Here is a 12,078-nt window from a genome sequence, read left to right as displayed (position 1 = left end):
AGGTGTGACCCAGGTGGTCATGGGTAAACAGGGTGATGTGATTTAGGTTGGGAACTTTCCCAAATGCTTTCACAAACTGAGATTTCGAGCCTGAATGAGCAAACTTCAAGCCTCCCCCTCCGAGGTTGGACAAACAGAGTCTAATGTTCCCCTCACAGGAGCTCATCAACATGATGCTGTTGGTTAACGTGGACCAGAGATTTTCGGCCGTGCAAGTCCTTGAGCACCCCTGGGTTAACGTAAGTGAACTTCTTTCTCTATATTCACTGCCAGCATTCATTTAAAATTTTATCTGCGGATTTCCTGATGGGACTGCCTCTTCCCTGAAGTGTTGTGTTTGGCTTGGTGCCCTCTCTAAGTGTGCCAGGCCAGTCACAAATTCACCCATGTGTTCCCATGAAGGCTTCTGATTTGTCCATGTTACCTGCTTCCTGAAGAGCTGACTTCCAACTGGGAGGTAGACACAGCTGTGGTCCTGATCCTTCTGCCTCAAAGTGGATTTGTGTGTTGAGATTGGGGCTGGATAACTGCCAATAAGGTGGTGCAGATCTTCTAGGTGTCTCGATACCAGAATTCCAGTAACCAAGGTCCTCTGCTCACATGTGAGAGCTCAGCACAGTACCACTCAATCCCGAGTGTGCTCACTGCACCTGGAGGCCCTCTGAAAGTGACATTTCAGAGTGACGGCTTTGAAGCTCTGCATTCCCAGGCTCTTGAATAGTGTGTCTAGCCGCCATTTAAGGGTCTAGTGATACTTCATTAGCAATGGAACCGTCCTGTACCTCTCTACTAATGACTAGTAAGACCACTCTGGTAAGTAATAATGGTTAGTATTCATAAAGGGCACAAGTCCAAGGCTCTGTAACACGGTTTAAGCACCCTATATGTATTAATCCATCATGCCCATCACCACCACTTGGTGACTTTTAAACCAGTTACCATGTGTCCCCAGTGATGGAGAGGGACGCTACATAATTAGGCTGAATGGCTCTTAGCTCTAGCACTGAAAACAGATACAAATTTGTTCGTAGAAACAGGCATGACATTAACAGACACATTAGTTCACAAACACAGATTCTGTCAACCTCCCTACTGCTAGATGCAGCTCTAGGTTGAAGGCAGCAAAGCTTTCCCATTGCCTTCTCTGATGTGTCACCTAGGCAACACGCCAATTCCTTCTAAAACAGTTACAGAGAACAAGGCTTGATGGGAAATACACTCAACAGGTGAGGCAGCGTGCATGCTCGTACATGCTTGAGATCTCACTAATGCTGGATCAGTTAATGGTCATGGGCCAACAGTCCAGTGCTTCCCATGTCTGGATGTAATTGTCTACACACCATGGTAAGGCTGTCTTTATACGACAGGAGAATGTTAGTGAATAGAATCATGAAGGGATGTGAGCCAAGGGTTCTTTTAGGCCCTTTCATGTAGCAGAGTCTCCAAAATGTTGTGCAGATGTGAAGGTACTCATCTCCTCTCTCCAAGACAGTGGGGCAGGGCAGCTCCCACTCACAAATACTGTCACTCACAAATCCTGAACCCCACTAAACTTTGTGTTTGCATCAGGATGCTGAGCCAAACTTATCTCTTTCTACAAAGCAGGAAGGTTGCGACAGCCTGGTAACAAGCCTTCGAGATAGTCAGTGTTGTTGTTATTTGACCCAATTCACAGATGAGAAGACTGAGTCCGTGGGATAGGATTTTCTCACTTGGAGTTGAGACAAAACTTGTAGCCAAGCATCTCACACTTCAAGCTCAAAGTCTGGAGAGTCCAGTATACCACACTATGTCTGCCCTTGTCTTGTAATAATGGAAAATGCAGGGAATATAGCAGAGGAGGGCCATATGGGCACTGACCTTGTGGTAATGTTACCTCAAGTCAGTAGTACCATATTCAGACTAGCTGGTTCAACACAGTGGTCACACCTTCTCTTAGGCGTACGAGAGGGAAGGGCTACACGCCAACTGCAGGATGTCTTGATGGCAATAATTGATTAAGAATGATCTTTAACACCCATGGTCCACAACTTACCAAATTACACATGAGACCTAGAAAAACTGAGCTAGGTGACCACAGAGATTCAATGGCAAAATTCAAAGCATTGACTTCTAAAGAAAAGAGGTTTTAGGTGACAAGAGTCCTTTTAGATACCTAAACTCGTTTTCACTGTCTCTCCGACCTGCCCTCCAAGAACTTTGTTTAACCCAACCGAACAGCTTTAGACAGTGAGCAGGGTCAGGCCAGATGCCTCTGTGGAGAAGTATGGAGAGCACTTGATGCAATAACTTGGAGAGCTCAGTCCCTCAGATGGGTCAGCTATGGCAGACCATGGCTGTGTGCCACAAAATAACCTTCCCTGTGAACAGGTCTGTATCTATGAGAGACTCTAGACACTGCTGAAAACAAGAGTCCTTATATTCTGATTCCAAAGCACACACCAATAACATCCCAACCCTTCCGGGGTAAAAGCACAAAAGCAGGACACCTCCAGCTTTATCCTCTGCATGAAACAGTGGCACCCCTCAGCACAAGTGTCTGTCCCCTCAGCGGCCTTGTGCGCTGTTTCACACAAGCCCTGCGTCTGACCAGTCCCTTCCTCAGCTCTGAACCTCTGTACATCTGGGTTTCTGCTTCATTTCAACTTTTCTCTGGGATTCTCAGAACACATAAAACTTTTTAAAAGGCAAATGTGACATCTAGATCTAAAATAAGGCACAATATTCCTCTATGCCATCCTCATGGAGGCAAAATGCACATTGGAGAAACCCTTTTGATATTTGATGTAAAAAAGAGTCGTCGTCGTCGCGTTGAAACTATCTTTATGGAGACTGGGTCAGAAACGGCTTGCTCTGCTTCCAAATAACACATTTTAACAGTGAGCTTTGGTAGCCAGTGCTCACTTAGCCCTGTTAAGGTCAGCACGCAAAAAAAAGACCATGCCACCAAAATAAATGAATTAAGGATTTCAAGGGATATAAATTTAACAAGACATTTTGGATTTGGCAATCAGATTATATCTGGCCACCACGGAAAGTCTCTCCCCGAGGGGCCTAAAAGTAATAATAGTTCTGTAAACCCTTTGGATGTCTGCAGAAAACATTTCCTGCGCTCTCATTAGTCCTGATTTTCTGCATTGCTTATACGATGACCTTCCACCCGGCCCGCTTGGAATCGAAACGGTGATTTCTAATGAAACAGAAACTAGAGAAGAAGGGCAGTAGAATTTTAAATATATATATATATATATACGGAGTCAGCAAAGTCACCTATTTTACCCTTCATCCTGGAGTGTCCTTTAAGCAAGTTCATGGTTTTTTTTTTTAGTACATTCTGGGTGCCAGCTCTACCTTGCTCCTCAGTTTCTTGGGCCTGGGAAGTGTCATGGCTCATCACGAGGTGCACTGAGACACAAGGACAAAGGCGTCCTTGCTATGAAACTCTTGTGAGAGAGGAATGGAGGGGGCTCATCCATCCTGGTGACTTCAGGCCAATTTGTTTCTCTCCCCCAAACCTCTTTCCTGCCAGAGAAAACAGATTGGGGGAAAATAAAATCAACCTGTCTCCCCTTTTGGAGGACAGGAAGAGAAGCCCATGCATAAAGGTTAGGAGCCAACAATGTGAAGACCAGCCCTTAGGTACTTAGTCATTTTTACTGGATATGGATAGGTAAAGCCAATAACCGGGTCATCTGTTGTCACGCAGTGACAAAATGCGAGTTACGGTATGTGTTGGTCTGCGGGTAGCCCCTGAAGGATTCCGTTTTTATGCCACAAGCTCCTTCTCAGTGGTGTGTGCGTTAGCAGCCCTGTGGACACTGGCTTTAACACAGTTGCACAACACCCACAGGAGCTGTCACAGCCAAGTTCATTTACCTCCTTGGACCCTCTGTTGTAGACAGGCTTGCTATGTGACAACAGGAATAGCCAACACCACGTCTTGATCGTTTTAGGAAGAAGGAGCAGTCGCTTTCCCTGAAACGAGGCTTTATTGACAAGTAATGCATCTTGGGGGGAAAGTTCAGATGACCAGATACTTCCGAATCAAAACATCTCTTACTTGTAATTAGGATCTAATGAGTTGTACTTTACATTTTGCATGGCTTTCTTTGTCTTGCTGTGGTTGTCTAATTTGCTAAGCCACCTTAGCCTGTGTCATTTTCCAAACACTCTCAGGTGCTGTCATTTTCTTTTTTTTTTTTTCTTCTTCTTCTTCTTTTTTTTTTTTTTTTTTTTTCAGAGCTAGGGGACCAACCCAGGGCCTTGCGCTTGCTAGGCAAGTGCTCTACCACTGAGTTAAATCCCCAACCCTGTCATTTTCTTAATTTACTTTTTTCTTCGTTTTTTTCTTGAGTTCAGTGATGAAGAAACAAAGGCAGAGAGATGTCAAAGCATGAAGCCCCGTGGAGCCTCACTCAGGGTCTGATGAGAGGCTGTGCCGTCAGACGCCCATTGCTCTTGTCAAGGTCACTGTGGAGGCTTCTCAAAGCTCCCTGGTGATGACTCCAGAACGGCTTCTAGACTCGATTCTAATGAAAGGACTGGTTTACATGAGAAAAGCTAGCACTAGTACCAAGTGGAGACTTCTTATTTCTTCCTTAGCCATTGTATTTAGTATTGCTTCCTTTATCTTCCCTAATTATTCCTTTGGAATGACAGTGTTGAGACAAGGTACTCAGAGGAAAAAGACCAAGAGAAAGAAGAGAGAAGTCTAGATGATATCTCAGGATAGTCTGTGAAGACTAAGAGAATTCAGCCATAGGCACGTGAGAATACAGATGTGCTCCCCTATTGTGTGGGTAGAACAGGCGATGAGAAACAAGTTCCAGTGACATTGTAATTAAATGGAAATTACTTATCTATATTCACGAATCACAAATGACAACACGAAAAGTCACTTCCACTTGGTCGCTTTCCTCCCCTTCGCTGCCAAGTGCAGCGAGAATCTCAGACTCCGAGGAGGATGAATGCTGGGAGTCCTGGGGTCATGTGGGGCTGGGGACGTTAACAAGAACAGTGGGCAGTGCTCTGGGAGGTAAATGCAGGGGTTATTCAAAAGCATGCTAATGAACCTGGGATTGTTTTACGTTAAATCAGAATGTCCTCCTAGTAAACTATGCAAGGCTTCACTGCTTCTCATAAATCTACAGATATTTTTAATAATAGAGTCTGGCAATAAATGGACTGGAAACCAGATCCCTGATTCAAACCCAAAAGCCATGGGGAAGGCAGCTTTCTAAAGCATGACCCTGACATGCTTCCCCAAGGAAAGAGTGACTTCACATTCGAGCGCCCCCCCCCTCCCCTCCCCACAGCTCTTCCTCGGCAACCCTGAGAGAATGCAGACCAGGAGGTTAGCTCTCCTGCAGACAGCTGGGAGAGTTCATTTTCCATTTTGCAAACTAATTCTGTTCTTGTCAGTTGCAATGTTCTGCCAAGTGGTGGACGGGAGTTTCTAAATCAAAATCCACTAGCCTTAAACCACAACCAGCCTGAGTCAAACTTCAGAAATGATTCCCAAACCAGAGCGTATGGTAATAATACTACAGCTATTTGTAAAATACTGCCAGGTTTGTCACATCCAGAAAATTCATAGCACATTTTTTGGCACATAATCTATTCTAAGTAATAGTGATAAAGACGTATATATAAAAATGCATGGTTTTAGTGAGTTCTATTTATTGCACTGATGCAAAGCAGTAAGTTAGCTAACGCCCACCGTCAATCAGGTACACATCGGAGCCCTGGAGATCTGCGTCTTCATGTCCTGTACCTCTCATACCCAAGGCCTGCAGAAAATTGTATCAAGAAATGAGGCAAACCTGTTGTCTGCAGTGTGTGTGTGTGTGTGTGAGAGAGAGAGAGAGAGAGAGAGAGAGAGAGAGAGAGAGAGAGAGAGAGAGAGAGGGGAAAGAGGGAGAGAGGGAGAGGGAATCTGTGGAAGTCTGGTGTGGGAGTGTGGTGTGGGAGTGTGTGTGGTGTCTGAATGTGTGAGGTGTGAATGTGTGAGGTGTGAATGTGTGAGATGTGAATGTGTGCTATGTGACTATGTATGTGACTCTGTGTCTGTGTGCATGAGTATATGATATATGAATATGTGAGTGTGTGGGAGTGAGTGTGTGCTATATGACTGTGTGTAAGTATGTGAGGGTGGTATGTGTGTGTGTATGTGGTGTGTGTGTGTGTGTGTGTGTGTTGCCTCCTGTAGCTGAGAAACCTTATTTCATTGAGGAAATTGCTAAGATTTATGAAGCCCAGATTATCTCTGACAACCTGTGAGAATCTGGTGCCTTTCGCTGCCTCCATGTGAACTGATACGATAGTCCCAGCGTGGCTCAAACCTTCACTGAAATTTAAGGCTAGAAGCCTGAATCTCCAGCATCAGAAAAAGAGTCACTGGGAGATGAGAGCCAGAGTCAGGCTGGGGAATGAGAAAGCAGTGCCTTGTACAATGGCGGGAAGCAAACCCTCTCCTCAGGCACCTGCCTTGGGGAGCCTGGTGAAGGGAAACTGGCAAAGCTGCTGGTGGCCCAGGACATGGGCTGGATCCGTCTAGAGTCAGATGATGGTAGCATCTATTGAACCATTGAACCGCTTTGATCTTTCTCTCTTACACTTAAGCTACTAAGTACAGCCCACGCCAACGAGATCCCCACTGTCTGCAAAGCCCAGTTTCCATTTCATGCAGGGTCAGCCAGGCCTTCTGACACTATTCAGTGTGCCCTGTGACCCTGGAGCCTTGGCCCTACAAGGTGAACATCCCATGCCATAGATGAACGGATGCCCAGTCTCCACTTAACATAGACGTTTCTAAGATGCCCCAAAGGAGCGTTGCCCTGACGTGCCTGCCACCCCTCCAAATCCTCCTCAGGCTTGATTTAGGCCTGCCCAAGTATCCTCTGGTTTCTTCTGCCCCTAAGTGAATGGTTACCTCACTGCTATGTGACTTTCATCATGGAATGAGCAACCAATTGAATATTTGCACTAAACTAACTTGGGGCCTAAAGGACCCCATGAAAATGATTGTCCTCTACTGATATAGTGTGGTTTGGTAGGAAGAACAGTCCAGACATAGTTCAGTTTTGCCTGAACCTTGAGCAAATGATGTGGGCACTCTGAGCCTCAGCGTGTCCATCTTCAGACGGGACTGGTAAGGCCTCTAGTGGGCACCAGTCTGAGCATAGAGGGAATCACGTCTGCATTGTTAGCATAAGCCACCGATAATTAACCCTTCCTTCCCTGCCCTCAACCAACCTTCCCCTCCATCTCAACCTTGTGCATTCTGCCCTTGTCTCAGCTCCCCTGACAGAAGAACACTGTCCTTATTTGGAAGTCCCTCTTTGATTCCTCCTTCCTGCTGTCTGCCACCTCCCCTTTCTCCTCTAGCATGTACTAAGACTACAACTAAGACTGCAAGTTTCTTTGACCTCAATTTGCTTCCTCAACCTATTTCATAGTGGAAAAGGTCATCATTAAATGCTTTGCCTGAGGTGGCCTGGAACTGTAGCAGGACATGGGTAGCATACGTCTACACTATTACAATGAAATGTAGCAGTACCTCACAATGCATTGTGTATGAGAGCAGCCCCTTTAATTCAAGAAGAAGCCCCCCTGGGGCCAGATGATGCTTATTATTGGTAAGACTTTCCACTGCGTTCCGAGGCCTGGGAGATGTGTAAATAATTTCTCAAAAAATCCTAACACATTCCAAGATGGTTCGCTGACTTAAATTTCAGTGCCATTTTTATAATACTACTTTGGAAGTGGCATTTATCTACACCACTGAATCTGTTTAAATTAAACTTTGTTTAAGAATCCCTACCACGTATTTGTTATCATCATTCAACCACATCACAGAGTCAAAATCTAGATAGTGAGCTACAAGATGTCTGAGTAGGAGGCAACTCAACGCTCACATGTCTACACTACATCAGTCTAAGACTACAACCCATGCATCACGCATGATGGCTGGGCGGCTAGAGATTAGGCTCAGTAGTTCAGAGTACTTTCTCCTCTTGCAGAGGACCTGGGTTCAATTCCTATCATCCACGTGGCCCCTGACAACCATCTGTAACTCTAGTTCCAGGGAACTCTGATGCCCTCTTCTGGCCTTCACAGCCTCTGCACACATGTGATACACATACACATACAAACATACACATACACAGACAAAACACACACACACACACACACACACACACACACACACACACACACACACTAAAAATAAACCCTTAACGAAGGAGAAGCACAGCTCTTTTGTATTTTGAAACTATGCTTTTACTTATTTTGAACAATGTTCTCCTGTTTTTCCTTTTGTTATCCTTCTGAACAAATTCTTATCTAGAGATAACCCGAGTGACACATTGCTTGGCAGGCAATGGCTTACCACTTGGACACACTGTGCACCAAAACATCACCACCCCTCCTCCCTGTCAACCTCGTTACTGTCTTAAAGGCCAGGTCAAATCCATTCCCCATGAGCAATTTTCTAAGCCTGTTCACAGTGGGACAATATGTTCTCATTCCTCTCGACCACATTGGGATTTCCCATCGAGCCTTGGAGTCAGTTGCCTTGTGACCACACCTCCTTATCTTGTTGGCTTGCTTCATATTTGGTCACAGCATGTATTTTTCTCTTCCCTTAGCACGCAGGCTTCAAACAGGCAGAGGTCATTCCTTTCTCCCACTGCTTGGCATCCCCAACATAGCTCTCAGCAGAGTAGGTATTTCACCCATCCCTCTTTCTGTCACTTCCCCAAGAATTCTTCCATTTCAGCATTTATTTCTGGCTTGTTCCATAAAATGGGATCATCCTTCCCTCTGTACTGTTGGAAACTCTTCCTCCAGATTTGGTTCCAATTAAAAACCAACATATTAGTTAATTCCTTCTTCTGGCCATTAATGTTCATTGTAATATGAATGCCTACTGTGCATAGGACAAAGAACCCAGTGCTTGCATTTATGGTTGCAGAAAACTTGGGGAAGGTGGTACAACACAGTCATAATGAGTGGGAGGATACACAGACAGTAGATAGACCATGATAGGTCTAATATGGTAGACTAATAAGGTAGCTCGATGCCAACTATGATAAAAGATGAAAGGTAAAAGACGCTGGAGACCTAACAAAAAGTGATTAGAATGGGTTACGCTTAAACGGGAAAATGTCTTAGAAGAGGTCATTTAGACTTAGGTCTTCAAGGAAAGGAAGGACCAGAATCTCAAGAACTGGACCCACACATACATATTTCTACTTCCTAACATTTCCTACACTAACCAGTAAAGCCCTGGTCCTACCTAGACTTGTAGTGAATGTCCACTGGATAAATGAATGGTCGATGTCGAAAGGAGGAGCGGAGCCCGTGTGGAGAGAAAGCATTCGTGTTGTGCTTGGGGGACAGCGGGTTTCTTTTTCTGGACAGAGACAAGAAGTGATGTGTAAAGTGAAGGAGGGGGAAGAAAAAAATCAGGGGATGAAGACAGACGTCTCTCCCAGGTTTGGGTTCTACCGGATAATGAGACATACCCTGTTGTCCATCCATTCATCTATTGATACCGTAACTATTTATTTAACCTGTGGCCTGTGCCCAGGCACGAGGCTAAGACCTGAGGATCCAACGGGGAGTAAAGCACAGCCTCTGCTTTCAAGGATCGCGCAGACTTTCGTTGGCCATGAACGAGGAAGTGGCGAGGCACACTCACATCCCTGGTAATCCAGAGGATTGCTTTGTTCTGCAGAGAGCAGAAGTTTTAGCTAAAAAGAGCTTTGACATGGAGGGTGTCGTAATGGCAGATGATTTGAAGGCAGTGAAGAGGATTTAAAACTTAGGGAAGAACTTTTTGCCCAGAGGACTGTCTGGGATTTTAGAAAGGCCAATTAAACATCTATAGGAAAAAAAAAGTTTATTTATGGCCGTGCATGAGTCCAGGTCTGCTGGTCTCCTCAGCTTTGGATCTAAATCATGGGCTAGCAGTGAGGGGAAGACACGCTGAGTGTGGGGGGGGTGGGGGGGTGGCCATATCATCTTTTCCTTGAACATATGTCCAGGGAGCCAAGATTGAAAATAGATTTTATTAGAAACCAAAGTCAGAAGATTTTGGGTTGAGAGACAAACCTCCAAGGGTCTGATGGTACAGGGCCAGCAATTAAAATGCAGACAGAAAAGGAAGATAGGAAGGGGATGAGGAAGGGGATGATGGCCTTTAATGACAGCTTCGAGGGGAAAATCTTGGTTGATTGGTCTCCGACCTCTTCCAATTCTAAGATCCTGACCTGATTCAGAGATTTCTGACCTCACTTCCGAGTATCTAACTTTCGCCTTTTTTTCTTTGTTTCTCACTCTTTTTATCCTCCAGGATGATGGCCTCCCAGAAAATGAACATCAGCTGTCAGTAGCTGGCAAGATCAAGAAGCATTTCAACACGGGCCCCAAGCCGAGCAGCACGGCAGCTGGAGTTTCTGTAATAGCAGTAAGCATCTGAAATATCCACCTCGAACTTTTAAAAGCAGCCTCCCAAGAGACAGGCGTTCCCTGGAGATTCCTTCCGGAGGCAGCGTAGGGGGTCACTTCTTTAGACAGCAGTGGGAGAGAGAGCGTGTGTGCAGACTGTTTCCCTGGGTGCCTCATTATCCATTACCTCCAGGCTATCTGGCAGCATACATTAACTTCATGATTTATTCTTTTAAGAAAAAGAAGGGGGAAAAAAAACCTCTCTCCCCAAACTGGACTCTATGGCAGTGTAACTTGTTGACTCAGGTAAAGCATCCAGTGTCCTTTTGCTAGAACCTGGAAGGAAAGGGAAGCTGAGAGGGAGGTGACACAGCAGAGAGTCTGGAGCAATGTAGCCATCCATGTACACCAAATCCAGATGAAAGTCAAACCAGAGCAGAAAGCAAACACTGATTTTCAGAGAGAGCAAATTGCGGGAATGCCCAGTGAAGTCACATGATTTTGCTCCTTAGAAATTTGTTAAGTGGACAACTTTTGTAATTCCCATTTTATTTGATGAGGATGCTCTGGCTTTATTTTCCCCTGTTCTACACACGCAGACATACACTAGGTGCAACTTGATAGCTTCTCTAACAGAGATTAAATTGGTCCGAGAAATACTAAAACCTCAAACTTCCTGGTGTCAAATTCTAGAGTGCACATAGACCAACGTCTCAAGTAACTTGAGTTTTTAACAATTTCCTCTTTGGCCAGAGTATGTATGCTTTAGCAACACACTCAGTGTGAGACCCACTCGGGCTGTTTCCCTTTTCTCAGCAAAGACCTTGAGACAGGACGACTGAGGATCATAGGAGAGTATTCGCGCTGCGCTGCGGACAGCCCTGCTGCTCAGCTCATGCGCAGTGCGCAGTGCGCAGTGGTCAATCTTTGTATGGGTGTTTCGGGGTTTTGCTTTTCTTCCTGGTTTTTATCTTGCTAGAGTGCCAAATCTAAGACTCATGTAAGGGGCCACTTTGACAGCTAGGAGGCAGGTCTCCATCAGTAACTGTCTGATAGAGACCTCCTCATTTTGCAAGAGGCTTTTGCCGTTCGAATTTCACAGTCCCCCTGGGACCGTTTTTCAGTACATTGTGGGTGATGACAAGTGAGTAGACTGACGGTTATCAATAGAATGTAGACTCTTTGGGATGTTCCTCAGCTTCACGTTGTTCTTTTTGCCTCTCTTTATCTCTTTCCAAAACTCAGTGGAGGAAAAAAATATCAACTGTCCTCCATATTTTCCAGAATGTCCGCATTCTTTGTCATCAGCTAACGTCCGGCAGGAATGTTTGCAAGCCTCTATCTCTTGGGGAAACAGACCTAACTAAAGTTCTATTTTCATAGATTTGGCTCCACTGGGCCACCATTTTGGAATGGGTGGGCAATACCATTGTCCACAAAAAGGAATGTTTCCCTGCTCCCTCTTGGAGCTCATGGCTTTTACAGAGAGTGTCTTTCCCACCTGGCCCATTTTTTCCCCATAATTTCATTTTAATTGGTGTTTGGTTAAATTAGCCTTAGGTGTTGAGTAATGGTTTGTTTAAAGTGTTCTGGGAGTCCTGTAATGACTGTGGACAGAAACTTCTA

The 12,078-nt window shown here is 45.1% G+C and overlaps 1 protein-coding gene across 11 annotated transcripts in view; it reads left to right on the top strand.

The window, feature by feature from the left end:
• Dclk1 (doublecortin like kinase 1) overlaps positions 1–12,078 on the top strand; it is a 288,806-nt gene that overhangs the window by 256,314 nt on the left and 20,414 nt on the right. For all 11 annotated transcript variants that reach the window (XM_032898371.1, XM_032898374.1, XM_032898373.1 and 8 more), the window contains 2 exons: positions 159–239; positions 10,358–10,471. In XM_032898371.1, coding sequence (XP_032754262.1) covers positions 159–239; positions 10,358–10,471 — 195 coding nt within the window. The remainder of the gene's footprint in view (positions 1–158; positions 240–10,357; positions 10,472–12,078) is intronic.

Source organism: Rattus rattus, chromosome 3, assembly GCF_011064425.1.
Source record: "Rattus rattus isolate New Zealand chromosome 3, Rrattus_CSIRO_v1, whole genome shotgun sequence".
In the NCBI taxonomy this organism is placed as follows: domain Eukaryota; kingdom Metazoa; phylum Chordata; class Mammalia; order Rodentia; family Muridae; genus Rattus; species Rattus rattus.
Note: the sequence above shows the minus strand (reverse complement) of the source record. Positions and strands in the feature narration are given on the sequence as shown.